This window comes from Cyanistes caeruleus, chromosome 17 (genome assembly GCF_971803275.1).
Source record: "Cyanistes caeruleus chromosome 17, bCyaCae1.hap1.1, whole genome shotgun sequence".
Classification (NCBI taxonomy): domain Eukaryota; kingdom Metazoa; phylum Chordata; class Aves; order Passeriformes; family Paridae; genus Cyanistes; species Cyanistes caeruleus.
The window spans coordinates 8,319,287-8,345,927 of NC_141717.1; the positions used below are offsets into that span (position 1 = coordinate 8,319,287).

A 26,641-nucleotide genomic window follows, 5' to 3' on the forward strand; every position below is an offset into this window, starting at 1 on the left:
ACTCACTATAAGGCAAATTTGAATTAAAGTAGTGCTGGCCATGCTTAGAATTCATTAGCTGTTTAAAAATCTTAGTACTGTTAGCTAAACTGATGTGGCTTTGAATGCTGATAAGGCTGGGAGCATAAATGCTGTATGTGCAGCATTGCTGGGCTGTAGATGGAGTGACTTAACCTGAACTGTGTCTTTTAAATGTGCCTGATTTCAGTGGTTTAATGCCTGTAAAGAGAAATGAAGATTTCCCATCAGTATAGGAAAACAAAGCGTTCTTTGCTCGTGCCAGACTGGTCGTGCACTGCTCTGCACCTGCCTCTGGTGTGCCCATGAGACTGACCCCAGTAACTGGGAACTTGCTGGCAGCAATACACTGCTGCCCCTTAGAAAACCACAGCAGCCTTTTAACACTTTCAGGAGCCAAACTTCTCAACTGCTTTACTACTGGATTCTGTTATTGAGTACTGATGGCCATTTAGAAGCAGTAAAACAGTTTTATAACTCTAAGTTAGGTATTTTTTTTCTTAGCTAGACACATGGGCACCATCTACTACCCCATAGCACCTCCTTATTGATCTGTATCACTCTGCATGAAATAGGCCAAGCTGTCATTAAAGGCACCTGGGCTGGCTCCAGGAAGATGATGAATCAATAGGTTCAATTTAATTGATGTGGTGTATTATTCTGAATGACTAAACCTGGCCATATGCTACAGTGGAAGTGTACCTTTTATCGTTGTTTTCCTGGGTCTTAGGCTATAAAACTCTAGGCTACATCCTTTACTCAGGCTTACTGTACATTTCTGATACCACAGTGCTCTAATATCTTGCTGTATGTCACTGTCATCTGGGCTGCAAGACTAATGCAAGAATTCATCTTGGCTGTGTTGCCCATATATCCTTTGCACAAGGCAAAAATATTTACTAGACTAGAGATAGAAGCAGCAGTGGCTGAGTAATGTGTGTGCAAAATGATCTATGAATGCAGACCTCGATTGACTGGAAATGAAATACTGTGATAAAAATCCCATTTTTGAAATGTGTGGTTGTGCCAAAGAATGCATTGCCTGCTCTAGGTTTTTATAGAAGTTGTACAGTTTAAGCATTATTTTTTATATACTAACTGGAACATTGAGAAAGTGTACTAGTGGGTTTGGAAAAACAGCTATTGTAAGAGTATTGCCAAATTACCCAGTCAGACTTCAATGTATGCACTTTACAGTATTCTGTTTCTCATGCCATTCTGGATTAGAAAAGCTTTTAAACAAGGGAAGGAAGGTGTCAAGAGATGGCAGATTTGAGCAAATGAAAAAAACCCTAAGAGTAAAACATTTGTGTTATTTCAAGCTCACGATGTTTGTAGTAAAGGGTCTAGTTTTGAGACACTTGTTCTTTAAGCTGGCAACAAAACAGCTCATGGTAAAAATACTTTTCAGCTCTTAGATGTTAGCATGTTGTTGTGCTGATGGATGGGTGGTCGAAAAAGCATCACACCAGACTTAGAGTCTGATACCCATACCAGCTCCCTTCACTTGGACTAAGAATAGGAAACTCTAAATGTACTTTCTCTAAAAGTAAATTGATGTATCCAAAGAGCAGAGTATGTACAAACAGTGGCACAGTATCAATTTGATTTGCATCTGTCATTTGAGCAGGTATGGAGGCACCTAAAAGCAGCAGGAGAGCAGCTTGGAAACCAGGAGAAAACACAAAGGAAGAGACAAAGGTAGAAGGACTCATGCTACAGCCCTTGGAGTGTGTGAAAGTTCCTGTTTTTCCTGAAAGTCAGGTTCTGCTCAATGAAGAGTTACTTGCTGCATGGAGCAGCCCTGGAGCTGCCGAGGATTTGCAGGAATTGGCAGTGAAGGGAGGAGCTGCCAGGTTCGGGCCAGAGCAGTGCGGTGTGATGAGAGCTCTGTGGGTGTACAGAGCTGTCTAGGTTAAAAATTTGGAGGAATGCCTCGATTCCTAGCATTTTGTGATAAGTTTTGGAAGGTTTTCAAACTCTAAGTGTGGGATGTTTGAGGGGACAAGAGCTTCACTTGCTGTGGGTGGTGTTTGGAGACCCTTGGCCCCAGAAAGGAGAGTGGGAGACCTCTGTGAACATGTGTGAAAAGGCAGGTGGGCCTTACCGCTGCTTTAAGGAAGTTCCACCCCTTGGGGTTTGTTTTTTTTTTTTTAATTTCTGCCAGAAGTTTGGTGTTGCTTTAAGTATGATAAATTACAGAGAAAAGCTCATATCTGTGAAAATACTTCCTCTTCTAAAGTGGCTGGAGCCCTGCAGATCCAGGCCGCTGTGGTACAGCCGGCCCAGCCAGAGGAGCGGCTGGGGAATGGCAGCTCCCAAGAAAGGGGAGATTCATTGAGAGTGACCTTTCAGCCTTCAGATATTTCATAAATGTGCTCTCCTGAGGTGCTGTTATTTAACTGCAGGCATCAGAACGTGTTCTCCTGCTGGCTCTGCAGCTCTTGCCCATTGACAGGTCAGAGCAATCGACGCAGCTCCTACCAGGCTGTGGCTTTGGAAAGGTCACGCACGCCCCGGCAAAGCCTGTCCCTTGCATTTTAAGAACAGTAGGAATCAAATCTTATCAGTAACTGTGACCAACAGAGCTACAGGAGATACAGTTTAATATTCTATTACAGATTAGAGCTGCTGGGAAAACGTCTGAAGTAAAACAAGGGAAAAACAAAAAAATAAATAAAAAGCTCTTTAAGGCTGAAGTCTTTTAGCATCCAGTCTGTCAGTACAGACCTTCTGGATAATGTATTGTGGATTTCTGAAGGAAACATATGAGAATTTCACTGAAAAATCACTTAATTGTGGGTTTTTTCTTAAGGAAAAAAAAGTCCATCCCTCCCCCCTGCCCCCAAAAAACCAAAAACAAACAAAAAAACAGAACAAAACCAAACAAAAATCCAACAAACCCCAAACAAGCAATCAGACCACACAAAAGCCCAAGTGAATTTTACAAGAAAATTATTGTTTGTTAGAGGGTATTTTTAATGATAGGAAAGAACATATTCTGTGTTGTGTTGAAGTGTTTAGTGTGAATGTGGGGTTGTTCCAGAGTACAGGAATTTTAAATGCAGTGGTGTTGCCTGGGATGCTGCACTGCCAGCTCTGCTGGAGCTGGGAGCGCTGTGTGGAACACAGAGTGATGGCTTTCCTGCAGCACAGCAGGCTGGCACTCACAGGGGAGGGAGAGGGAATGAGGGAGGGAGAGATACAGAAGGTGACATTTTGAGATCATGTGCTGTGGTTGGCCAGACCAAAGATTCTGGTATCAACTAAACAAGGGCATGAATCTCTTGGGGAAAGGGTTGTGTTGTATGTAGGGACTCAGAGTTGCACCTATTTAAGGTTTAGAGGCAAGATAGTGTGTCAGTGGTAGGAAATTAAAAGTTCATTAGTAGCCCTGGAACTGCACTGAGCAGGAAATTTCTGTTCTCTGTGGGGTATCCAAACATCTGCTTTGCAAACTGGGAATGCCTTTTCAGTGTAGTAATGGGAGTGGGCACTGCTAAAATTGCTGGGAGTGAGAATAGCACCAGAGATTAGTTTAACTAAAACTCATCAACCATGAGCATTGTGCAAGCCACAGGTACCTCATGCTTCAGGATGGTAAAAATCTGCAGAAGCAACACAAAGCACATTAGGTAGTTTAATATCTGTCATAAGGAGGTGTGCTCATGAAAAAGGTTCTTTTCTCCAGCTGGAAAAGTTACCTGAAAGGAAGTAAATCTGAACTAAATGACTCGTGTGTACATTCTCAGTCTGAAGAGTTGTGTTTGCATGTAAAAGAGTCTGTCACATATCCAAGCAGTGGATAGGTTGTTCTGATTTGCTTGGTTGGATTTGTTTAAGGTGCATTATTAATAGCAGGACATTTTTCCTGCCTTGAAAATAATGTTTTAAAACTATTTCCTAATTCTTGAGAACCTAGTTCTTGACTCCTAATTTCTGTTTGAACATCAGTGATGCTAGGTACAAGGATAAGCTGCTTCTGAAACTGGTGCTTTAGCACTTGTAAAATCCTGCTAAAATGGACAAGCTGAAGCATTCAGAACTGGAGGAAGGTTTTAAATTCGACTTTCCTATGTTCATTTGTAAAATGAGTATTGATTTTCATAGAGTACAAAAATTCAGTATTGCTTTGAGATATCTCTGTCATATGAACAGATAAATGTAGAATGAAGAGAGTAAAGGAGATTCTCCTGTCTGCTTTGGGATTTGGCTTTAGTTTGATTTATTTGTTTATAGGTCCCAAGGCCAGAGAGTGTGAGATGAGGTTCTGCCACCAAGATTTTGCACGTTAAACTTGATGGAAGGCAACAGAAAAGGTTGATAGTAATGGTGTCTATTGCCAGCCATAAAGGCCTGCATAGTGTTGCATTACATCTCACTGCCTGTGTTAAAATGCACTTGGTTCCTCACAGTCGTTTCTATCTTGATAAAAACGTGCTGCTTTTAAAACTGTAGAAAAATTCGAATGGCAGCTTGGTATTCCTGGCAATAAATTGCTGCTACGTTCATCCCATAAAGCAGCTACAGCAGAATTCTGGAGCAGCCTCACCCAGAGCCCTGCTCAGCCCTGCCAGGCTGGCTCTCCTCTCCTTGCTGCTGTAGCAGCACTGAGCCAGAAGCAGGAGCTGTAAACTTTAAAATATGGCTTTTCAGCTAGAAAACCTTTTCTTGTGGCAATGGGAGCTTTTCCTGCATTTCAAGTGAGTGGGAGATTGTTTCCCCAGTCATAAGTCTGTCTCTAAATACTATAGCAACCAAAATTAGGCCATACATCATCCTAATAGTAACTTTCAAAGAATTCTTTACAGGATCAATTCAGACCATACAAAGCACACTGAGAATAGCACCATCATGAATGTATCACAGGATGAAAGGGACTTGGGTGGCAGGAAACAACACTACAAAACTGCAGGAAGAACATGGATAGGGATGTAGCTATTGACTAGCTCCAGGGAGAAGTAAAAGTTCTTGCCAAAGCAGTGAGGATGTGTAAATATGCTTGATGAGGGTTCTCTGGAAATATTTATTTACATAAATAGCTGTTAGGGAAGTCTACAGATAGATATGAAGTTAAGGCCAAATTTATCATACCAGCAGGCTTTGCTGGGAGTACTAAATATTGATATTCATTGTTAGCATGTGCATCACATTATGTGCCATTCATCTCAATATAAATACTGAAGTGTCTGACAAGGCATTACTCACCATGTATAACCTGTCAGAGCATGTCACTGTAAATTATTCATACTGTTGAAACCTCATTAATTAATGGTTAAGGTAAAAAAAAAACCTCAACAGATTTTTATTCCTGCATGAGCAGCAATGTTATGTTTTATTTTACCAGTGTGTTAACCTAGTGAGTTTCCTGACTAGTTTTTTGTGTTTCTGTCCACATTTACAGTCTTACAATGTCTTCAAAGGTGGAGTTTTTTAGAATTTTCACAGTAGAAAATAATATATTTGATAAAAATTAATGAAACTTTTGTTCTTACATCCTTGGAAAAAGTCAATGAAATGCTTGTAGATTTTAAGGACTAGTTCAGCCTGGCAAGGAAAATCTCTAAGTATTTTAGATTACAGTGCCACTTACCCTAGATTAATAGCCCTAGTGCAAATAGCCCTAGATTTTTGGTCCACAGACAACTTTTCTGTTAAAGAGTAGAACTTTATATTAAATATCTGTGTAATATCCCTTGGGTCCTGCTTATAAGCAGAGTTTTTGCTGGTGTCTGGGTGATGTGTTTTCTCTCTGGTGGAGCTCGTGTAGCAGCACAGGAGGGCAGGGGCAGAGCTGCTCTGCTTCACTCGAGTTTAGTCATTTGATACAACTCCTCTTCCTTCCCCAGCTCAGATTTTTGTACACATGAAGCTGAAGTCAATTGGCTATAAAAGGTTATCAAACACTGGCTAATCTATCCAGTAGGTATAATTAGAACTTAGAAGGAATCTTGTGGAAGCACTAACAATCCTGGAGAAGATAATTAAAGCTGAAATATGAATATAGCAACATGCCCCAGGAGGGGAAAAATCAATCACATTATTCCATTAGAAGAAAAATTTTGAACCTTGACTCAGATACCCTTTGTGTCCTGAATTGCACAACCTCCCTCTGAATTTGATTTTTAAAAAATTAACTAGTAGGAGACTCTCCTAGATAACAGCAAGTGGATTGTAATTTTTATTTTTTTTAAAGAAGGAAAAACTTTTTATTTCCACTTGAGATGCAGGAACTTGGGAAGCCCAAGTGCCAACTCCTTTTTGCAGAGGCGCAGCAGGAGTGTGCCTAGAACATTCAGAGAGTTCCAGCAGTGTAAATAAGAGCAGAGGAAGGCTTTGGTAGGGTAACACTCAGCTCCTGCTGCACCAGTGGTGCCATGGCTCGGCCATGAGTCCCTGTGCAGCCCCACACAGGAGCTGTGCCAGGTGCAGGGAGCCAGCTCTGTCACAGCCTGACCCCAGCCAGGTCTGTCACCTGCACATCCCAGTGCCCCTGTGGACACCCCGAGAAACAAGCCAAATGTTACTTCCAGATCCTCCAGGGAGTCTGAAGCTAATCATTTTGCTTTGTTTCATTAGCCCAGCTGTAATGTAGCAGAGCTAATGCAGTCATATCCCAGTTAAGGTACCAAGCAGATTTAGCTGCTTATCTGCCATGGAAAGAACCGCATTCACTTTTGCGATGAAAATTAAATGTGGAAATAATTCCCTTTTCCTTTTTGGAATATTACTGTGCTATTAAATAGGCTTAAGACCATTAAAGAGTAATGACATGAAGTTGCATGCATCATTATTTTAAAGGAGATGGAATGAAAATATACTGTCTATCTGTTCCAGCCCTTGCCTAATCCTCAGTTTAACAGAGATTTGTAAGGGCCATGATGCACAGCCATTTAGTAATGAAGCAGCCTTCAGTTTCTAAAGCAGGAGGTTTAGTATCTACACTATGAATGAAGTAAGCATAAAAGACATCAAAGATCCCGTTTTCTCAGTCTCAGTAACTTTAAAGTTTTTCTATTAGTGTAGTCATACCTAAAGAAATTAAATGCAAAATAATAGAATATCAGATTCTTTGCTCTCAGTTACTTAATGTAGCAGCTGGTTACAACTGATTTCTGTAGTTACCTGTACTCATGAATTGCTTTTGGCTCCACTGCCCTGGTTTGAGCAGACTGGGGCTGGTGCAGCATCTGGTGGCTTTGCTGTTGTACCAGCGGGGAGGTGGAACAGGAAGGCTGAAGATCAGGTCTTCACTCCTAATCCCATCTGGTAACTTGGGGTTCTGAATCTGCATCTTCAAAGCATGTCAGCTGAGCTTGAACTCTCAGCTGTGGTTCTGAAAAGTCAGGTTTTATAAATATTTCTCCCTGCTGAATGAATGACAAGATCAGAGCATGGGTCATCATCCCTTACCTCTGCTGTACTCAGCTTGGAAGTTGTGTGTGTGTTTGTGGGAACCAAACAGCTTCATTATTCCATGAAAGGAAAAAAAGCAACCCAAGGATCCCTCAATGCAAGGCTCTAATTTTGAAGGAAGCCTGACCTACACTGCCACTCATCTGTGCATTTAGTGCACAAGTTCTGCTTTTTGTCACAGAACAAAGAAGTTGGTGAGGCTGAGGGGAATCACGGCCCCTTGGCCCTGCAGATCTGGTGCCTGTCCCGAGCCCCAGCTCCCCCAGCTCATCCTCCCTGCCAGGCCACAGCTCCTGGGGCACCTCAGAGCACACAGGGGGAAAATGCTGGGACATATGTCCACAAAAGTTTATTATCTTCCTTCTGGTACATCGACATTGCTTGGCCTGGTTTAAATTCTGAAAAATCTCCCTGGGGTCTTGGGTCAAGCCTTCACTTAGAAAATAGTGCAGTTTCCTTAGGGTGGAGGTTCCTTCTCTGCTCCTGTTGTGAGAGCAAACCCTGCACATGTACAAACAAACAGAGCTCTCTGAAGGGCTGCAGCTCAGCTCTCTGCCCTGCAAAACCCTTCAGCAATGTGAATATTCTGTGCAAACCATGGCAAGCAGGCCCTGTGACTTACAGAGGGCTGGGAAGATGCACCCAGGCCTCAAGTGGCTGCAGTTCCCCCGGCCTGTGGGTCTGAGGCCTGGAGAGAGCTGAAAGGATTTGGGGTTTTTTAAGACATTGAACTTCCAATTTATTTTGATTTAGAAGTAGAATTAGATTATATCAGTAGGAAATCTTCACATCTGAGTTTCCTTCTTTCAAAATAAGGGCTGAAATGGAAAAGGAGATATTGCCAAATAATTGGAACACGTATTCAGAATGAAATATTCATACAAGGAAGAAATGGGGTCTGTGCTTAATAAAAAAAGCCATTGTATGCTGTGATAGCAATTTTGTACGTCCAAATATTGTGCTTTTCCTCAAATCTTGGTTATAAATCCAAAATATATAATTAATGATTCTATCAATAATGCATTTCTAATTTTAAAGTATGAAATAAAATCCCCTTGCTTATTATTATAGGCTAGCCCTTTAAGAAAAGTCTTTCTTGGCATTGGGTCTTACCATGAGGCATAAACAAAAGATCAAGAGGCTGAAATCTATGATAAATTGACAGGGAAGTTCCTGCTCGAAGAATACAGTGTGTTTGAAGTTTTTACAGATCCCAATTTTCCTTTTACCACAAAGGGAAAAAAGTGATTGCAAGATGAAAGGACCTCGTTGACTGTGTGGACCCATGATGGAATGCAATTTAATCTCTTTCAGTCACCATTTCTGCTCTGAACAGGTTAAAACAGAAACCCATTAATGTTTGATTGCTGCATGAAATAAATGGGTGGGCCCAGACTCACTGGGAGCAGAGCAGCTGCCCATCACATGGGAACTACCCTTCCAGGTGACTCTAAACTGATACTCTTGTGAGCTGTCTCAGCTCCACACTGAGTCTAAGGCAGATAAGAAGTGAAGGTTGCCTTTATCAAGGGACTCTTTCTGTCTCTGTTATGTTGGTTTCATGGATCTCATTACTCTCCACTGATGTCCTAATTCACCGTGACATATCTGGGGCAATCTTATCCTGCAGGGTCCGGTGCAAAGTGTAACAGTGGGCACCAGGAGGAATTTCCATGGATGCTCATCCCTAAAAGGTGCAACTTCAGTGAGTTGCCATAGTTTGAAAAGCCTTGTTCATGTTGTTCTTGAGGTAGACTGACAAGTGGTTTGGTTTAAGAAAAACATTACAGTCAGTGTAAGGCAAAACCAAAATAGAAAGTGTCCTTTTTTTTTTTTCTTTGCCCTTTGGCCTTCCTCCTTTCCCTTAATGTTTAAATGTTGTTCAACCACTTTTCCTTTTCCAAATCCTCTGTTGCATTAAGAACAGATATAAATTTTAAAATATAAATATGATGAAAATATAAATTTTTCCTTTCTATTATCAGTTGGCACTTTTAGCAACACCTTCAGCCATGTAAGCCAGTTATATTTGCTGAGTTTTCCAAGCTCCCAAACTTGCAAAAGTGGCCAGATAGCATTTCTGGGAGTCCATCATCCCCACCTTTCATATGTTCATGGCACTTAACATTATTGCATTCTGTAAAATTAACTTGCTCAGGTTTGCTCCTCAACTTACATATTTCTCAATGAATGCTGGAAATTTCTTTCCTATTTATTAGGATTTCCAGCAGTAATATGTCCAAAAAAGGGTACAAACCCAGGGTTTATAAGTCTTAGTATCACAAATTCTGCTACTGCTTTACATCATTTGTATTGTTGAAAAATGACTGCTCAGTTTTATAGGAGGATGGTACAGTGAATCTAGACTTTTATCTGCCTTCCAACACCAAATAGCAGTAAATTGTTATGATTCAGAACTATGAAATTAAACTGGCTGCACCAATTATCAGTAAAAAAAAAAATGATGGAGGAGCAAAAAGGGCAGAAGTGGAGGCAGGTTTGCAGGTGGCCCTGGCAAACACTGCACAGCTCCTTCCAGCCCTGCTGGAGAGAACCATCTGTTCCTCCCTGTGATGGAGGAAAGGTGGGCACAGCTGGAGCCTGGCTCTCTGGGTGCTTGCTGCTGAAGTGGAGCTGCTCCTGGGGGGGCTCTTACACTAAAACTCTTCTCCAAGCCTAGAAGCACAAGCAGGGCTTAAGTCACTTTTACTTTGTTACCAGAAACTGTGATGAGACAAAATGCGATGTAGGTGCATCGGGGAGTCAAGCCAAGAATACTTCGTATAAAGAGACAAAGGTGAAATGGTGCAGACATGCTCACTCTTTAGAACAACATCTCACTTCTAACAGTAAGTGTTCAGTTTGGAGTCTTGATCACTAGTAGATCAGGAAGACGTCTTCAAAGGTAAAAAGCAAAGAGACCAGTATTCACAGCTGAAGTGCTCTCTAAGAATTTCACTTCCACTCATCTCTCAAACTGAATTTCAACAAATACCTTTCTTGGAGGAAAGAAGAAAGTCTTTAGTTGAAATTATCTGAAGAAGTGAACCACAAGCAAAAATTCAGCTGCTGAGGAAAAGAATTTCTCTCTTTTCTCTTACCTAGCAAGGGGATTCTTGCTGAGGTGAACAACTAACAGAAGATCAGATCAATAAAGCTTTTGCCTACCATGAAAGTAGAAGACTAAACACAAACTGTTTATTGTGTGATTATAAAAGGAAATGGGTGTTGAACTTCTCATTAAGAATTGCTTGGAGAACAGAGCCCCATTGTGCTGGGGCACTGTACAAACAAATACTGCAGGAGACAGTGCCTTCTTTGAAATGTTTATCCTCTCATAGGGAGCCAAGAGGATGGAAATATGCTTTGAGAGGTTAGTCTTCAAAAACCTAACATGCAGGCCATGTAATCAAACACCCACTGGGTTATTCATTGATTGTTAGTCATTCACAGTTGACTCTCAATGACAAACAAACTTATTTCCATGTATCCCTTCATTTGTATTCATGGATGTTGGGCATCTGTGCAAGGGAGATAAAGGTGAAAGGCGCGTTGTGCTGCAGCCGTCCCGCTCTCCCGATGGGATGCAGCGGTGGGATGGTGCTGCCTGCTGCAGCCTGGCAGAGAGCAGCTCCCAGTCCCACGGCCAGCCTGCCACTCTCTGCATTCACATTGTCACCAGGGCACCAATTGCTCCTAACGTACAGGAGAGGAGTTAATTTTTCAGTTCAAGCCTGTTACGATAACGCCGTGTTGTGATAATGTGATGACAGTAGGCAGGAGCCCAGTTTGTGTTTCTGTAGAAATCAAATAGGAAGAAAATGTCAGCAGTGTGGAGGTCTTCAGGATCATTTTTGTGATCCTTACCTGAGGTCATGAATTACATGGGTGTAAAATGAGTGTAAAAATAAAGTAGAAAATAGAGAAATATCTGCTGCAGAGATGGAGAGGATAGAGGAAGGCAAGGGAGTGGATAAAAAAGAATATTAAGCATTACTGCCCAGAGAAAGCTTGTTTTTGAGACAGGGCATTGGGTTATGGATGACTTGACCTTAGCTGTTGCCTCTGTTAAAAGAAAATTAAATACAATAATTTGGCCATGAATTATGCTAATGTCTACATTTATTCCAGCTAAAAACAAGAAATTGGTATAGCTGAGGATTCAAGTCTCTAATGGTGTTTACCAAGGAGGGCAGATAACAGAGGGATAGTAAATCATGTTTTGATGTTTCTAGCTATTCATATTGCATCATAAGATTTGGAACAAAATTTGGCAGCTCAGGAACCAATGGTTTCTCCTCTTAAGGAAGAACAATCTTCTTCTAAAGTTATTCTTTAGTGCCTCGTGTTGCATATTTTTATGAGGTTATATAAAGTATTGTGATCTTTATCCAGCCTTGGGTCCTTGAGCACACCAACAGAAGAGACAATATTGTGTTAATGTTGGAAGTGGTGTGACTGTCTCAGCAATGAAGTGCATTTCCCTAGACTTTGGACCAGAAGGGTTTGGCTAAGTCCAGTGCTAGGGGCAGGCCTAAAAAGCCTTTTTGTTACTTCTGGATGTGGAAAAAAAAGAGTTAAGGAAAGTCTTAGCTGAAGAATGTGTTGCATCAATTACAACTTATTTTTTATATAAATGCTGATGTCATGAGTTAAGTTATATATGCTTTAATGCACCAAAATTCTTGTATAACCTTTGTTAAATTAAAAGGAGCCTGTTCCCCAGAGCAATACTTGATGCAGGCAAATGTTTCTATGTGCTTCCATAAGAGTGCTCCAGAGAATCCTGCCTCTCTGTCACAAATGACCTTGAGTTCCTACTCAGTGTGTTCTGGCTTCTCATGTGGGGCAGGTGAAGGGTGTGTTGTGTCTGAGAGCAGGGAAATCCTGCTGGGTGAGATGTGACCCTCCACTTCTCCCCAGGTTTGTGTATGGCTCCCTTCCTTTCCACAGGATGGTTTCTAATTGACACATGGGTGCTCCCAGCACAGTTAAGATTTGTGAAGTGTCAGAGTTAATGAATTCTCACAAAACCTGATGCCTCCACTTGGGAACAAACATTCCTGTCTGCCTTCATGCTGGAAAGAGGCAAAAGCTGTTGCAAATGATGTGGGGAGAAAGGGAACTGCTTGAGCACTGGTAGCACCCACTGTGTCCCACCTTTCTGGCTCTGCTGAGTGGTTTCACAGAGAGACTGTTATTCTCTTGACAGAGTTATTTATACACTCTGTGACTCAGCTGTCTTCTGAGGGATGGCAGCTTGCCTGCCTGAGAAACAAACTTTGTGCTGCTACTTGTGGGGTTTTTTTCCCCTCAAAATATTCATTCCATGATGTTAGATCAGTGACGGATGTGCCATAAGCACCAAAACAATGAATTAAAAAAAAAGAAAAAAAAGTGGGAATTGTTTCATGTTAATCATAAACTGAAAAGATGGTCAAAAGTGATTTGCTGTTTGTGTTTTCCTTCCTTGTGTCAATAGCAAAACACCTTCTGGTGCAGGAGGATTCAAAAATAGGGAGTCAGTGTTTCCTCTTGAGCCTGAACTTCATTTTACATCTGCAGTGTTTCTGTCTTGGTACAGTAATTTCAGTGGATGCTGTAAAATAATTCCTAATTTATAATAACAATGAAAAATCAGGATCAGTTCTTCCTTTGTTGCCATGCATTATGAAATTATTTTCTTTTGTGTGAGGCACAGGTAGAGCTTCATGAGATATTCCTTGGATTTTTGCATGGGCTGTTTGCTTCAGTGGGCAAAACTTAATCTGGGAAGAATATTCCCATTGTTTTTGGGAGAACTCAGTTTGTAATTCTTTGTATTACACGACTTCACCCTGGGTTTTGTGATGTCATTTTGCTGTGTCTTTTCATACATTTGTATGCAGTAAGGTTGTTTTCATATTTTGGTGTTTTTTGGGAGGAAGGAGGGGGGCAGTATTCCTCCCCATATCCTGTGGTCTTTTTCTATTCTGTAACAGAAATTGTTTTGTATTTCCTTGATGCAGTGAGCCATTCCACTGGTGAGAGATAATCTTCTTTTTTTTGCAGTGAATTATTTGTATGAAAAGGCAGAGTATGTGGTTTGGGTTTTAACCTTCATTGGTGTTGGTTTTCACCTTTTTCAATCTTCTTTTTACACTGTCTTTTTAAAGCTAGTTTCTAATGATTTTGTGGCGTTGACTTTGTTTTTGCTGCAAGATAACAGAAGCTTGGCTGTGTCACGTTTGCATGCTCATTCCTTTAATCCAAGTAAATTCATCCTTATGAATTTAAAATCATCTTTATTCATATTGTCCTTGTTGTTAATTTAAAACATAAATCCCTTACCAATGTAGCAGTGCATTCAAATAAGAATTCATAATACTTGAAGCCTGATTATTTTGGTGTTATAGTACGCTCATATAATAATGCCTGGAGCCTCTTGGCTATAATACCTGTTACTGGGAGGGAAAATCATGGTGCAGAGGATGTGTTCACCTTTGACTGCAGCTAAACATGCCATCTGTTTGAACTTCAGCTCAATTTTTTTAAGTAGATCCCTTGGTGAGGAGGAGTCAATTGCTGGCCAAGGGTGCTCTTTTAGCTCGCTTCAAGTTTCTGCCTGGCACGGGTCTGTTGCAGGTTCTTTGTGCTCTCTGGAGCCAAATTATCTCCCATGTAAGGAGGCAGAATGTATAGGAGAGGAAATCCTGTGCAGAGGGGGATAAATATTGATCACCCACATGTGAGCCATGACCTTGTGTCCTAGAGGGGGGACTCTTCTAACCTTTATTTTACCTTAGCACTGGGTAAATACTGCCACTTGTAGTCAGGTTTCCTCTGCTGCGCAGGAAATGCTGAGAAACATGAGAAACATGTTTCTCTCTCTTCTGGATTTGGTGTACTGACTGTGCCTCATGTCCTTGAGAAGGACATTTACTTCTCATGGTGACACTGTAGGTGGCTGTGGGTGGCTGCAAACAATACCTAAAGCCAGGAAGATCAGAAGGGACATTTCACTTGGGCTAGATTAAAGTGGAAAAGTCAGGCTAATTCTGATGTTTCACAGGTGGAAAGGCACAAAATATCTGACAAGCTGAAAGCTCAATGTGATTTCAGTTACACAGACACTAATGTCAAATAAGCAATTATAGAGAAGTCAAATTTCCCCTGTAAATTTGTAACACAGTAGAACATTATGCATAATTGCATTACATATTGTTTTAAGGATGAAACTCATATTCCAGGCTCCATTAGCTTTCAGAGTCTTTGAAATATATCTGTTGAACACATCCTAAAAAGTTAGAGACAAGATTATCATTGATTTTTATTCACAGCAAGAGATTTAGTGGAGAATTGATGCTGCAGTTTCAGTTCTATTTCTTTAAATACCTGTTGTCTTAAATTTTGATATCTCTATCCTCAAGATTCTTGCTTTCCACCAGTCATGATTCTGGGTACAGTTTTTGACCCAGTTAACAGTGACTCAGCCATTGTTACTCCTGGGTTCCAGCTCTGCCCTGTTGCCAGAGGTTACAGCCTATGCAGCAGAGATGCTGGATGCAAATCTCTGATTCTGTCTTGCCCCTATAATTCACAGTCTGACATTTCAGTGTGAATGGCAATTTAAATATCCTATACCATGAACTGGAATGACTGAGGAAAGGGCCCATGGGATAGTGATCTGAATGTGAAAGTAGCTTAAAATCAGTTTAGGCACCTAGAATCCCATTATCCCTTTTCTCCTGGCAACTTCAGACCAAACACTGAGTGTGTTCTGTCCTTATCTGCACTAAATATCCACTCTTTGTACACACATAATGATTATTATCCAGAGTCAGAAAGTTGCCTTGGAGATGTGTCTGTCTCAGAGATGTTATGAAAGAGATGACCCTTGGAAAAGACTCTGAAGATCAGCTGATCAGCTGATATCAGATTATATATAAAGTTATTATTCTTCTGTATCATGAAAAGCTTCTCAGGTGTGTGGTCTCAACTGTCTTAGGCCTCGAGCCCGAAATTTTTTTGTACTGTTTGGAGATGGGAGTGGTGGCTCTGTTTCCCAGTGTGCATTGTCCTTAATGTAATGGTATTTCTATTAGACATGTAAATTCTAAACTAGGAAGAGTCTTATTTCTAGATGGTGTTAAATGCAGATAATGCTGCTCTGAATCAATAGGATGAATCAATTCTTTCTGTCTGTTACATTCTCTAATTTCGGTGCTTCTAAGTTGTTTCATTTTGCTAACACAGTGTGCCAACTTAGGTTTGTGGTTCTGGGTTAGAAATGGGGCTCCCTCTGTTCCCATCAGCTCTCCAGCTTTTGAAAACTAAAAGCCTTTGACATTTCTCTCTTTCAAAACCTATTTCTTAATATGAATAATACAATATAAATTGCTGGCAAAAATAACCTTCTGAAATGTGGTTCAGAAGCAGAAATTCAAATCTGAATGTCAAAGTACTGGTAGGAACACCAGCAGACACAGAGTAGAAAATTACTAAGCCTATTTCAATGCAGAATTATGGTTTAAAGAGAGACATTCCACAAATGTTGGATAATACAAAAGAAATTGATATAAAATAAATAGAAGACTAGTATTCCTGCTTGCCTTTACAGAGGTATATACCTGCTTTTCAAACAAAGTCATGGCCAACCTATGGAAGCTATAGTACAGCTGGAATAATACAATACAAATTCCTGATCCTCGTGGATTGATGCATTTAGTGCTCTGAAGCCTTGCCCTGCCTCCATTACAGTCCAGCATGGCAGGTGATAATGGGAGTAACAGAATGTTTTCTAGAGCTTCAGAATTTGTGTATTGTTGTAATACTGATTTTGTTGATCCACACAGTGAGATATTTTTCTGACCTGATATTTTTCCTTCTCTGTCTGAATCACACTGTAAATAGGGGACCACAGTAATTTTCAGAAATGGATATGATTCAATAGCAGCAAAAGCATGTTCTCCATTTGCTCTGTGATGGAAAGCTGTATAAGAATCCCCCTATAACAGGCCACTGACCCTTAGAAAATGCTTTTGTACAAGTATACTCATTATCAGCCACTGTCAAAGAAACAAATTCTGTCTTTCCTCTTGAGGTGAAGTGCTCTGAATGACAAGCACAAGGGAAATAATACAGTAATTTGCTGATTTAAGGTGTGAGAAGCTGATTCACAGTTTACAGAAACTGCAGTGATTGCCAGTCTACCAATAAAGGATTTTTTGACTTCAGGTAAAAGGATGCTTTTGACATATTTTGCACTAGAGTTTATTAAATAGAGGTATAAAATGAACATCTAATTAGTGTTGTTGAAAGTCAGTGTTTGCAAATATAGCTGTAATATTTGAAATGCCTCTTTATTATAAAGACAAATTTGCAGATCCTTCTGGGGCCACTATCCTGTGGTGGTAACAGCTGTTGACAATATTACACCCAGCTACTGAATACTTCCTCTTGCACTGTTTTCTGCAAAAGTATTACATGTTTTTAATTATTACACATTACATGTACTCTGCACAGACCACGCTGACTCTTACAATTTATCTCTTTTGACTCCTTTATTTGTATTTTTGCACTTTCAGACAGGCTGAACAGCCCTATTGACATCATTTGGAATTCTTTTGGAAGCTCAAAGTGTAGTTCTTGTAGGAGTTGTGTTTGTAGGGCTACCCTAGGACTGGGAGACTTTGTGTTGCATCCTTCAACCTCCTGTTCTGCACAGGGTACATGGTAATGAGAGAATGGATCTAGAGGGAAAGGGAGGCTAAGAAACAAATATTCTTTCCTGTGTGGCAGCTCTGCCTTAGCTGCTGGGCTTACAGGAAGATGTGAGGAGTGCTTGTTCTGTGCAGCCACAAAGCACAGCTTTTGGAAATGTCAGGCACTGGCTCCTGGCTCCTGCTGAGCACAAACCATGGCAGGCAGGCAGCCCCTGGAATCTGCTTCCCTTTGAGTCCCCAGCTGAAGCAGACACTGTGAGCATCCCTCCCAGGCACAGCACTGAATGCACACAAGTGCAGGTGTGTGTTTCTTGAAGAGGTAAAGACTTGATAGAAAACGTTTGCTCTGTTTCAGATACTGCAGAGGTAGCAGTTCACTCGCATCTTAAAACTGCCCTTAAGGAAAGGTATAAGTCAATATTATTTCAGGCAGAATAAAAGATAGAGTGTGTTAATAGAATAATAATGATAGAAGCACTGAAAGGCTGCCTTAGTGCCTGAAATGACTTTGTTGCATCAAGGCAGGACTAGAATTCGATCAAATCATTAATTTCTTGTTTTGGAAGGTGGTCTCTGTGCCTGTGTGCTCCTGTGTGGTTCCTCACCTGCCCATCCCCACAGCTGGTGGCCACACTCTGCAGGTCCTGTGTCCCCAGCAGGAGCTGGGCTGAGCTGCCACAGCATCCACAGGGGCTCTGCTGTGGGGTGGCCTGACCCCAGCTCACTCTGACCACAGACAAGCTCTGTCTGTTACCACAGCCTAAAACAGATACACTGAAAGATTCTCAAACTTGCCATAAATTGTATCTCAGAACTCTGCTTCTTGAATTTTGCATTCAAGAAAGTAATGACAGAAGGAGAAATTTCAGTATGGATAGCTCTGCTAATTGAGCTAATGACACCTTTCAGGGAAAAGAACAGATAAAAAGCACAACAGGATTGGATTTCTGCTGGCTCCTAGAACAAAATTGAAATTTTTTTTCTGGGAAGTATATTCATTTGTGTTGTTGTGTCTTCCCATTCTTAGTTCTGTACTTAAAATGGTAACTCCAGGAGATCTAGGAGAAAATGAGATTGTGTTAGAAATCCTGAACTGCTTCTGAGATCAGTGCTAATAAGCAATCAGGTTTCAAGGAGATTAGTCTGTAGTTTCAAACATTTCCAACATGAGATGTGTGTGTGTTATGAGTGTTCCTAAAAGTTTGCTGGTCACATGAAGGAGGATCTTGACAGTTTTTCAGCTAAACAGAGAAAGTAAAAACATAAATCCTGTAAACCAGAAATGGTTTAGCCGTCAGAGCTGTCACCACTGCTTGATGGTGATGGGACTCTCCCAGGGCAGGAGTGGGCATGGAGCTGCAGGAAGGGTGAGCAAACTCCCCTTGTATTTTCCTGTGAGGGCAGAGCCCTGATTGTTTCCCTGGTGGGACACTTTACATGCTGATCTGCATGCTCAGATCTGCCTCTGAGCTCTCTGCCTGCATGCCATTATTCCAGATTAATTGCTGCTCTTTCCTAAGTGCTCAGTGTACTGCCCTAGTGCTGACATTACAGGAAAAGCAGGGGGCTGGTGGGTTTCTTATCACTGTGTTGGTCCTTGGGCATGAGAGGTGCTCTTCTTTTGCTGTTTTGAATTCTCCAAGGACAAGTATTTAGGGGTCTCTGAGGCCTGGCCAGAGAGAGCTCCTGGGAGGGATGGCAGGAGCTCTGGCCTCGGAGCAGACAGGGCAGCAGTGGTGTAGGAGAGCTGCAGGAGCACACAGGGCATGAGCTCGGGGCACAGATGGCACTGGAGAAGGGAGCTGGCAGTGCAGCAGGCAGGCAAAGGGACACGTGGGCCTGGGGAGTCCCAGCAGCTGTGTGGGGAGCAAAGGGGGAATGAAGGACAACCAAAATATGCTTTTCTTATATCTCATGTTGCTTCCTAGGTACGTGTCCCAACATGAACCACACACACATCAATGGATTGCTTTCTGCTGGGGGCTGTCCTGCCTCTGGCTGCTCCTGTCCCTGCACACAGCTGCCTGTGAGGATGCTGTGCCAGCCAGAACTGACCTCAAACCCCGCTCCTCCAGGGACTGCTGAGTCCTGCAGAGCAGGACTGGTGTTGCTGCACAGGAAAATGGGGTTTAGAGGCAATTGAGAGTACAATGGGGACAATATTCCAGACTGCTCTGGGGTATTGGAAGAGGCAGTGTCAATGCTGGGTGGTCACTGTCCTGAGAAATCAGGTATTTCAAGGCAGCTTTGGGACCTCTATCTGTCTTAGGCTCTCTGAGTTCTTACTGTGACTTGTTGAGGTCTGTTATTTGTGCACTTCACGGGGTTGCTATGGAATTTATTAGGCTGAATTGTGAATGCAGAGAGCAGTTGCTTTCAAAAGAGAAAGAAATATGATTTGCAGGCCTGCCTACAGATTTAAGAAATGCAAATTCTGTTTCTTGGAACCCTTAAAAAATATTTTTTTGTCCACACTTCCTCTCCATACTTGGAGTTTGGAGAATTTTGCTTTCTGATTATTTCTTTTGGGGAGGGTTATGTGAGAATAACAAGAAGAGAGAAACTCCTGTCTGAGAATTCCCAATTTCCTCTTCAATGTGCACAAGGAGAACTTCCTAGAAGCATCAGCATTCTCCATACATGTGTAAATTGATTTGTTTTTTCAGTCAAAACAGGAAGAGTTTGCATTGTTTTGGGGAGGGATTTATTAAAAAATACAAAAACAAATAGAAGATTTCTATTTTAGATATATTAATATGAGCAGGAGGGACAGCAGAAGTTTACCTGGAGCAGGATCCACGAGCCTTGGGGGATTTTAGGCAGGTAAGATTTCAGAGAGCCAGCCAGAGCAGAAGGATCATGTTTGGGGCTTACATGAAGCATGGTTCCCATCCTTAAAACTGGGAATGTAGGTAGCCACTGCCAGAGTCTGGGAAATCCTGGATCCCTAAAGTGCCTGGCAGGGACCCAGACACCTGTGAAGGTGGGAGGGAGGTGAAGGAAGAGCTTTCTGTGAAATAAGGTCAGGTTTGGTTGTTTACATAACAGCTCAGCAACATGAGTTCATGTTTTTTGATTGCAAAAGAGCCTTTGACTAATTGGATCTGTGTGATGGGACAAGAAATAAGCCAGGGCTGGGGTAGTTTTAGGTTTTACCAAGGAAGACTTTGTCACAGAACTGGAAAGACTGGAAAAGGCAAATGGGCAGAAAAACAATATTTCTAGACTGATTAGCTGCAGCATAGTCTTATTGCAGCTGGATAACAGTTACAGACAGAATTTGATACATGAAAAGAAATACAGTTCTGGATGATGACCAAGCAATGTTCTTCAGAGTCTCATAAACACAAGGTAAAAATAGGATTGTTAGAAGGGAATTTGATCTCAAAGGTATTGGAAAGTATTTTTCTAACAGAACACCTGAAGGAAAGTGAAAAGAGAAACTACCCAGGGACTGGCTGTGTTGAGGTCTTTCTGCAAACAGAGAGTAGAGATATCACTTCTTTACTCAAAGAATTTAGTAAAGTCCTTGGGGATAGTCTTAATTTGTATCTGGAGGAGGAAGTCAAGTTCAAGACATTGAAATATAATGCAAAAAGGCAAGCTGAAAGATAGAGACAGATAAACCAGAAATCCTAGAGATCCTCATACTATATTTTGATGAATTCTAAATATGAAAGATTTATCTTTTAATACACCCCTGAGTACTTTCTGCCATTCCCAGATCTATTTACCAAGGCTGTGACATTTTCCAAATGACCTCTTCACTTTAAATAATCTTAAATCCTGTTCAAAAGCATGTTATTGTTATGTCTGAATATTAAGTTTTAAGCAAGGTAATGGATTACATTTTGAAGAGCTGCATGATCACTCTCATTTTATCTGTGCTGGTTAAACCTTGATTTTTACCTTGGCTGGATTAGTTTCGAACTGACAAAACAGTTCTTGCTTGGCTGGAGGAGGATTTCAGTCTTGCAAGCAATGAAAAGTCACAGCCAGTTGGAAGATGCTTCAGTGTCAGTGTTGCAGGTGCTTTATATTCCTTTATTTCACACTTCCAACTCAACCCAAAAGCTTACACCTTCACTAAGTCGCACTGCAGTGAAGTATTTCTGGTTCTGAGCATTTATTAAAGTTATAAAGGCTTTCCAGCCGGGGAAGTAGCTTTAAGTTGCTTCTGTAAATGTGGGCAGGGAAGCACAAGGGGACACAAGTGTTGCCTGGTGGCCACGCTGTCCTCAGCACTGGGGGCAAGAGCAGGGCCCAGCATTCCTGGTCCAGGTCTGGTGCAAACTGCTGCAGCCAGTCATTGAGGGGTGATTAGGGGTGGATTAGTTTGGAAAACACAGCCAAGAAGCAAATTTAACACAAAATTCTGCTATTTCCTGGCAACTAGCTAAAGCTAAATTAAGCTGGCCAATTCCTGATAAAATCACAGCAGGGAAAGCAGAACAAGCAAACCAGAACTCTGTTTTGCAGTTAGATCCTGTGCTATTTTTAAGTCATCCTGACAGCTTGTTAAATGCCAGTCTGGAGAGCAGCTCCAAGTACTGACTCTCACTTCAGACATTTTCCACGGGGGGCTGTGCCCTGAGAGGGGGCTGGCAGAGGGACAGTGTCCTTTCCATCCAGAGCCAGCCCCTGCAGCAGCCCGGGCACTCGGGCTGTGTCTGCAAACCTCTGCTGCTAGTTCTCCGGATGGCCTCGCCACTGATACACGCTCAGCTCGTGCTGCATGATTCTGAATGGTACATTTGGATGTTTCCAGACCTGTGTGCTCTCTGTAGAACACACTTGGCAGTAAATACAAGTCACACAGGCACTCTGAGAGGTCTTGGCTGGCCCTCCAAGGGACTGCCAGGCATCCTCGAGCCCAGTCACCGCCACTGCACCAGCCTGAGCAGGAAGAGAATGAATCTTCTGAATTTCCAAATATATTTGCAGAAAGAGAAGGTTGAAACAGTTGTCCTAACTTCTTGGGTGGGACATGGTATTCACACCTCCTGAGCTGCTGTCACACTGAGGTGCTTGTGTTCAGAGGGGAGTTGCTGGTCTCTGCCAGTGGAAGATAGCACAGCACATCTCATCTCCCCATCCATGGGTGCATTTCATTGTCTGTAAAACTTTTTGTGACAGGCTTTCAATAGTCTGGGAATGTCAGTGGCAGAGCTGGATTGAGATTTCAAAAGACCATTTACAAAGGATCATAGGAAAGGAGTGTCTCCATTTTCCCCTGTGAGGCTTTGTTGTACTTGCAGCCTCTCATTTTCTGTTAGTGACATGTTCTGCAGAGTGAAGCAAAGCTTTCTTGTACTTAATTCAGAGTAGTATTGCTGATGCCTTGTAAATCTGGTAAGAATTGAGTACAGGAGCACAGAGCCCCAAGCATGATAATTCCATAGATTTTGTTTTCATATTGAAAATTTTGTATTATCAGAAGTTACATTTGGATAACAGAATCCTATCACAATCTATTTTAATATGGTATAAGTGAAACTACATAGTAATTAATTTCTTTTTGAATACAGAAGTCTTTTGTTAAATCTAAAGCTTTCCCTACTCCTACTTTAGGCAGTACTTTAGTGCCATGGGAGTTCCATTACAAACTATGAGCATTTACACTCCCAGAGTGGTGCCAGCAGTGGCCAGGATGGCTGGAGCAGGGGGACAGCAGAGGGAACCTGAGCCACCAGGGGAGGGCACTGGGACCAGTTGGTGCCTGATCTCCAGCCATCAGTGTGCCAGGAGACAGAACTGAGATGGAGTGCATTGCTTTGTGCCGTTTTCTTCATAAGCAAGGACTCTGCATGGCTTTTGGGATAATAACTGCTTGTACTTAACATACAAATTAGTTTTTAAACAACATTGTGATGGTGACTTGCCTCATCAAAGCATCTTAAAAGGAGACTAATATGCTGAGTGGTTTGAATAATCTTATCCTTGTTTATTTTTGCTGTACTTGGTAATGTTGAGGAACCAAACTGAAAGACATTCCCTGATTGGTATGTTCTGTCTAAATGGAAAGTGGATGATTAATTGTTGGTTGATGACTTTTTTAGCATGAACTCTCACTTTATCCATCTATGCAGTTGGGGAAGCAAACTAATTGATTAGTTAAAGTGTTATTTGCAAATGCACCTGAAAGGATTTTGGTGCTTGAGACCACTGAGTAAAAATTCCATGTTGGCAAATAGACTGGTATACTGGCTGTTCAGTGTTCTTGATAATGTCTTTCTTACATTTATCCCTTTCTAATCCCTTCATGTTCCTCAAATTTAACACTTTCTAGTAAAAATTATCTAAAATATAAATATTTATATGAAAAATATATATAAAAAAAAATATTTAGGGATCAGCTTGAACATCAAATGTCTAGTCATATCAACTCCAAAATGCACCAACAAACTTCTGAGGGGATAAAAATGCCCTGAGAGTCCAGTGCTACAAGTTTTTACCTAATTTTATCTGCTAAAACCCTGTCTGTGTGGTGTCAGCACAACCAATGCCTGCAGAGCAGCCAGGCAGCTCTGATTTGCTTTTTACTCCCACTTTGTTGAGTTGGAGGTTTTTATTATGCATTTAATGACAGCTGTGTTCTGGTAGCCTTGATTGCTAAAACTGATGTCTGTTTAGGTGTCATTATTAGCACCCAAGTACATGTTGTTATTGTGCTGCTTTTAACATCCTGAAGGTTTCCATTTAACACACTTGGGTGCACAGTGTGCAGTACAGGCTAGGATAATGAAACTCCATCTTCCCTGTTTTCTTGGCCTAATCATCTGTTTCTCTTCATTAGTTTATTAAAACATCCCTTCCCTCCCAGCCTATCAAAATGATACTACCTAATGCACAGAGTTACCTTTACTTTAGTGTCAGTGAGTGTGAGGTGATTTGGGGTTTTTTTAATGAAATCTTTGTATTTTGGGAACTTCATTTTTCTTATCAAATTCTGTCATTTATGACTCACTAACTTCTGATGACAGTGTGTTGAAGTGGATTCTTTCCCTTTACATGGTACCTACATGGTTAACCAAAACTCAGACCTGAATCAGATTTTATCTTCTTTGCTATAGCTCTTAATGGCAATCCTTACCAGAGACTGCTTTTAATTTCCACTCAGAGCATCTTAGATCCCCTCCTACTGTCTGCTACGTCCTAGATCCCTTGCATTAGAATAACCATAGAGAAGGGGTTGGCATCAAAGTAAGAAAATAATTTCATTTGTTCCTACATTGAAAAGCAGTTTGAATACAGGTCAGATTAAAGTTTCTGTCCCCAGAATGTGTTGCTGCAGGGTGGGAAGGTTCAGAGCCCCACCAGCAGCCAGGACCTTGCTCCCCCTCTAGAGGAAACATCACCTTTTTGCAGTTATGTGGTTGCAAGAGGCACTAACATTACACTATTCCATTCTTAAAATCCTGAAATGTTGTGTTAGACAAGTACTGCTATTGTGTTGGAAATGTATCCAGTAACAACAGCTCGATATTTTTACAGGCATCTGGGAATAGGTGTCATATTTGTGGTTTCATTATTTTCTTATTTCTTCCATTACTGCTGTGTTGTTTTCTCCAAGCAGTTTCAGGGGCTAAGGAGTTGTGTTTAGAGAAAAAGACTTCACTGTTGGTTTTGCAGTGCTGAGCCAGAATTGGTCCTTTCCTGGAGTCACCTATCAGTGTCACAGGAGTGCATTCCTTGGTGCCTCGTGTCCTGGCTGGCCCCTAAAAAGAGCTTCTAAAGTACATACATTGCCAGGAGTTTTCACATTTATCCTTGCACACACAGAACTGGGGAGTAGATTCCCAAGTGGTTGCATTGAGATCTTTTTAAGTACTCAGATATGAGTATGCCTCACATAATAATTATATAGAGATGTAATTGCTGAAATCTTGAAAACATGAATGTCTCAATAGGTGATTCAGTTAATTCATGGTAAGTGCAATAATAGTCCCTGCTGTGTTTCACATCCACCTCCCTGCAAAATGGATTCTTGTATTTAACAAAAAGATACATATTTATGCACAACTCTGTTTGTGCTTTTGGAGTAAAAGTAGAAGAAACGCTTAAATGGGACAAGTTAACATCTTATTCATAGTTACAGTGAACAGCGGGGGAAAAGTCGATATTGTCCAGTGTGACAAATGATATTGTGAGCTCATGCAACACACTTGCTTTAAAATGACTTTTTGAAGTAGGTTATAAAAAAAGAATCTGTTCACAGAATTCAATATTTGTACAGAAGTTCTTTCTGTCTTTTTTGAAGGCAAAACTTCAGTTTCACTGAATTGTTTCTCTGCTGGTTGTGAGGCTGTCAGGACCAAAGCAATGTCTGGCCCAGAAACCTGATCCCTTGATTCATCTTAAACTTAAAGCATTTTCTGTTTTGTTCCCATTATCAATCCCTCAGCAGCACAGTGTACAGTGCAGGGAAGCACTGCCTGACCAAGTCATGGCTCTGAAATGAGCCCTTTGGGTAGCAGAAGAGATTTTGTGCTTCTGGAGAACAACTGGAGAGAAACACACAGCCTGGAGCATCCCTGCTCCTTGAGGGGAGATTATGAAGACCTGTGGCCTGTGCAGGGTTTTATTTATCCTCCTAGTTAGTATTTAAAATATCCCTTATAAACAATACATTTAATAACATAGGATTCAGTGGAAAATGCTGTTTTATTATAATTTTATAGTATGTTTCTGTTTTCAAATGTAAAGTAAATGCCAAGAAATGATATTTTGAGATTGTTTTGAATTCTGAAAATATGAGATTCTACTCCATAAATGCTTTAAAATACTGAAGACTTTAACCTATGAACTTGAAAAACTATTTTGCAAGGCATTTCTGATTTCTCAGTATCATCTGAGTAGAAAGAAGGAAGGGCACCTGGGTAACTAAAGGTGTGTGTTATACACAGCTGGGTGGGGTAACTGCAGCTCCCCTGACCATAGGGATGGTGTTTTACAAATTACTTTTATAATGTGCCAGTGTTCCTGGAAGTTCAGTGTCTCACCATGTTAACTACAATGAAATACTTCTTTCAAAGCCCTTTATGAATTTCATGTGTAATAGTGTATAGTGGGAAAAAAAGTCACTAAAATCTTTCCAAAATAGAATAAGTGTCATCTGTGTGCACTGTGTTTTTCCTAGCTTGGTCTCTTATGTAAAAGAGTGGCAAAATGTCAGCTGGCAGTAAATCTCTGTGCTCAGGCCTGTCACACAAGCAGGAACATCTCAGGCGTGAGCAGTTGCTTCAAGCACTGTTTTCATTGGGAATCTTGAAACTTTCCTCTAAACCTTGGGAACGTGAAAGATGGGTGTATGATGTCCCCATCCCAGGATTTGATTTTTTTTCCTGCAAGCAAAGGAAATATTCTCAGAAGGGAAACTGTTGGCTTGAAAATTCACAATAGCCAAGGTCCTGAGATGTAAAGGCAAATATGCTGCAGGACAGATTTTTCCCTTTTCTTTGGAAAACACAGAACTCATTTGCTTGGTCATACTATACCAGAGC

General features: G+C 41.2%; 1 protein-coding gene across 2 annotated transcripts in view; it reads left to right on the plus strand.

The window, feature by feature from the left end:
• LOC111935982 (uncharacterized) overlaps positions 1-26,641 on the plus strand; it is a 188,028-nt gene that overhangs the window by 129,357 nt on the left and 32,030 nt on the right. Inside the window, exon 6 of one of the 2 annotated variants that reach the window (XM_086854854.1) lies at positions 1,649-2,231. The exons of the other annotated variant lie outside the window; for it this stretch is intronic. Within the exon in view, the coding sequence (XP_086710980.1) occupies positions 1,649-1,932 (284 nt within the window). The 3' untranslated portion in view covers positions 1,933-2,231. Of the gene's footprint in view, positions 1-1,648; positions 2,232-26,641 lie in introns of those variants that run through there. 2 annotated transcript variants of the gene reach the window in all.